General features: G+C 32.4%; 1 protein-coding gene across 1 annotated transcript in view; it reads right to left on the bottom strand.

Annotated features, from left to right (window-relative positions):
• Positions 1 to 1,334: 1,334 nt before the first annotated feature.
• LOC110026104 (diaminopimelate decarboxylase 1, chloroplastic-like) overlaps positions 1,335 to 3,800 on the bottom strand; it is a gene marked incomplete at its 3' end in the record, with an annotated part of 8,932 nt that continues 6,466 nt past the window's right edge. The window contains 2 exon segments of the mRNA XM_020726901.1: positions 1,335 to 1,484; positions 2,509 to 2,683. Of these exon segments, the coding sequence (XP_020582560.1) occupies positions 1,335 to 1,484; positions 2,509 to 2,683 (325 nt within the window).

Here is a 3,800-nt window from a genome sequence, read left to right as displayed (position 1 = left end):
CATCTTGAAAGAATGGCAAGACCAATGATCATATCGACATTGTCATTCCAATGTTCATCTTCTGTTTTCTTTAGTTGTAGAAAAATGATGCTAAACATATAGGTAATAAAATGAACCACTATAGGATTCAAAAGGTTAAGTGCCTATTCAATGCAAAACTCTAACTTCAAAAACTTCGTAAAGGTTATCCCCATGTTGCTTATGCTTTTGATATTGAGTTTCAAAATTTCTCTCTTCATACTCTGGGTAAACCTGTTTATTAAAACAATCCCCTAGAGGATATTTTTAAATTGAATATTGATGGATATGTGCAGCATATTCATTCGGATGTGAAAATCTCCAGCTGTGTGTTGGCCAAAACGTTACAAAATTTTGGATTGGGGTGGATGCTTAGCTAATAATTCAATAAATTGGTGGTAGTAAATATTAATGTATCAATGGTTGATCCTTATGCTTTTGGATGGTTCCTTTAATGCTGTTGAATTTTCTTTCTGGGTGGTTCTTCTTATAATGTAATACTTAGATAAATTATTGTGCTACCTGCAAAGGGCTTTACTAATTCTAATATTTTTACGCAGATAGGGCCCATTCTGGCCTCTAAGCTAACCAAGAACAACATTTCAATGAACTGGTGCAGTTTCTTCTGTCTAATAGAATTGCTTATATATGGTATATTTAATTGCAGGCTTAAGAAAGAGAGTTGGTATTTTGGATCTATCTAGTGATCGAAGATATCATATTGGAAGCAAATGAATGTCTATTACAGTTGGTGTGCCTGGCTGAGGTATTGTGAGGCAGAAGTGCGCTTTTGTTCACTGAGCTGTACTGGATAGGAGAGCTCAGATTGGCCAAATCCAGATCATTCACATTTTGAAGATTTGGATAATGCTACTGGAACTTCTACCTCATATTGGAATGCATCAATTTTTTGGCCTATACTCTTTATTTTTTTTCCAAGAGAACTTACTTATAGGTCTTTATGGTCTCTTAATACTTTTAAACTGTTTTGCAACATGTCTCTTCTTCAGGGCCATTTTTTGCCATTGACTTTTGTAACTTCTTTTGATTATTACTAATCTCTTGGTTTTGTTTGGAAAAAATAGAGATTTTATTGATAAGTGAGAGCAATAGGCAGCTGGTAAAAAGGAAGAAAATAAGGAAACAAATTTGATTAAAAAATGGTTATAGTGGTAAAGTCAACAAAAATGGAAAACTATCAAATTTAATGTTTCTGTCAGAATTACATGTTACACAATTTCAGTTCCATAAAACACTGTTATAGATAGGAGAAAAAGGAATATCAAAAATATTTTGGATGAGCAAAGTGTGCTTACTTTTGTAATGGTGGATCCCAAATGGCAATGAGCCCCAACAAGTTTTAGTTCATTTGGATAAGACTTTATAGTGTCTAGGAACCATTGCAGCCTCTCATTTCTAATACCAAACTTTGAATTCTTGTTGCCTGTCGCTACATATGGATGCACCTAATGAAAAGAAAAGGAGTATAGGAAATCAAGTTTGACCACAAAAAAGTATTAAATCATACAAACAAAAAGACAAGGTCTCATTATCGCACATGAAGAAATGACATGTAAGATAATTAACCAAACAGTAAATGATTAGCATCCAAAAGAAAACGTAGAAGTCATTCAAAAACATATTTATTACATTGCCAGCATAATCCAACAGTTTAGCACAAAAGGTGGCTTAATTTATACAATTCTCCAATTAAACTGCTGTTTAAAAATCAAATGACATTTATATATCAAGTTTAGCAAATTGAATGTATAGAATTGATCCAAATAAAAATAACACACAGTTAGACAACTAGCAACAAGTAATGAAACTCTTCTAAAGAACCATAAGTTTGAAAAGAAATCAAACAACAATTCAATCTCATCATAGATAAGATGAAAATCAGTAAAAATATAAATCAATGGGAAAAGGGCATTCATTGGTTACTAGATGATATGATAGCCTCCGTAGGCACGCTTTTGTTTGCTTGTTAACCATTTAAGAATCAATTAATTAGGGTAATTAAAAAGTTAAGGAGCTGAAGAACCCTTCCTAAGTTCAACTTTTGTGATTTATCTTAACAATTTAGTAATATTAATTAACAACTATATTCAAACAAACAAGGGAGAGAACGGGAGGATTTGTAATGAAAAATACTGCATGCATTCAAAGATGCATGTTTTTGAAGTTTTGAGCAACTGATTGGCATAACCAAATATAATTGATAAAGTGCCTCGCTTCCATCAAGATGATAATGCATTAAAAAAATAATAATAACTAGCAAAGAAAAATGGATAATGAATATGAAAATGACCATGTGAATATTGTACAAAGAGTTTGTTTAACAAACATGAACAAAATGCATAATTTGTTGACTTTAAGTACCTACAATTGTAATATTTTTAGGAATTTGAATATGCAGACAAGATGAAAAAATAAAAATTCAATTTCAGAGAGATTTTGTCAATTTGTCAGCCATATAAAGCATATTACCTGGGGGTCTACATCTGGATTTATCCTAAGTAAAACTCGAACCGTCTTTCCTGTTATTCTTGCCGCAATAACAATATTTTCCAGATCAAACTCGCTATCAATATTCACAAACACCCCTTCTTTAGCAGCCAAAACAAGATCCTCCACCAGCTTCCCATTTCCATTAAATACACATCTGACCTTCAAATACCGAGAAAGCAAATGAATCATTAATATATCAATAAGATTCTCACCCATGAGCTATTATTATCTGAGATATTTATATAAAACAAATTGTAGTTTGGTCTTTTAGTGGACTAGTACCACTATACAAATAAGGATAATAGTTTACTCTACCGTACTAACAATCTCTACAATGATATTAGAGTTTATTTCAAATTTGATAGTTCTGCTATAGTTTTACGACAAACCTTAAGGGCAACTGGGTTAGCCAGTTGAAGTAGCATTAAAGGAAGAGTTATGTGAAATCCAACAAAGTGACTAATAAGAGATCTTAAGTTCAAACTAAATCCTAAATTTAGCAGGATTTGATAAATCTTAGCTCAAAAAATGGATTATCATATATTGGTAAGACAAGTGAACCATTTCAGCATCATCGACTAAATCTCTATGTTGACCTCACTTTTGGTTGAGGTCTAGAAATTTCTTTAGTAGCCTAGGTCTAGCCATAGGACTTTCCTATTGACTAGTCTTAGAAAATTAGAAGAGGTACCCCACCATTAGAAATTCAAAACTCTTCTTTTTTTTACTCAACTTTGATCTTAACCTCTAGCATTTAATAGGTAAGATCATTATAAGAGAATTCAAGGAGAGTCCCTATAGGATTATTTGGCTTTAGGGTCAACCCTAGGTGTTGACTTGGAACTAGGATACACCATATCTTCACAATACATTAATCCATGGTTCATTTAGAATGAATATCTATCCAATTCTATGTGAAATGCCTAACTTAGTCTTTTGCCCCTACGCACCTCCAAATTACCTAACTGCCCTTGGGAATCAAATTTGGCTAATATTTCCAAACTTTGCCAAAATACCCAAAATTGATCAAAACCCATTTTAAATACCTTGAATACATCCAAGTTTGTCAAAATTTCCAAAAATGACCAAATTACCAAAATACCCCTCCATGACCCAAAATCCAAAAATTCCAAAAATTCCTAAAAAATCCTAATAAATCCAAAATATTCCCAATTTCATTTTAACCAACTACACCTTAGTCCAATTTGGTCAATTTGACCATCTTTGACAAAATCCCCAAATTAGCCCCAATATTGGCTAACACCCCAAAT

Source organism: Phalaenopsis equestris, unplaced genomic scaffold, assembly GCF_001263595.1.
Source record: "Phalaenopsis equestris unplaced genomic scaffold, ASM126359v1 Scaffold000351, whole genome shotgun sequence".
NCBI lineage: Eukaryota > Viridiplantae > Streptophyta > Magnoliopsida > Asparagales > Orchidaceae > Phalaenopsis > Phalaenopsis equestris.
The sequence above is the reverse complement of the archived record's forward strand: the minus strand, read 5'-3'. Positions and strand labels throughout refer to the sequence as shown.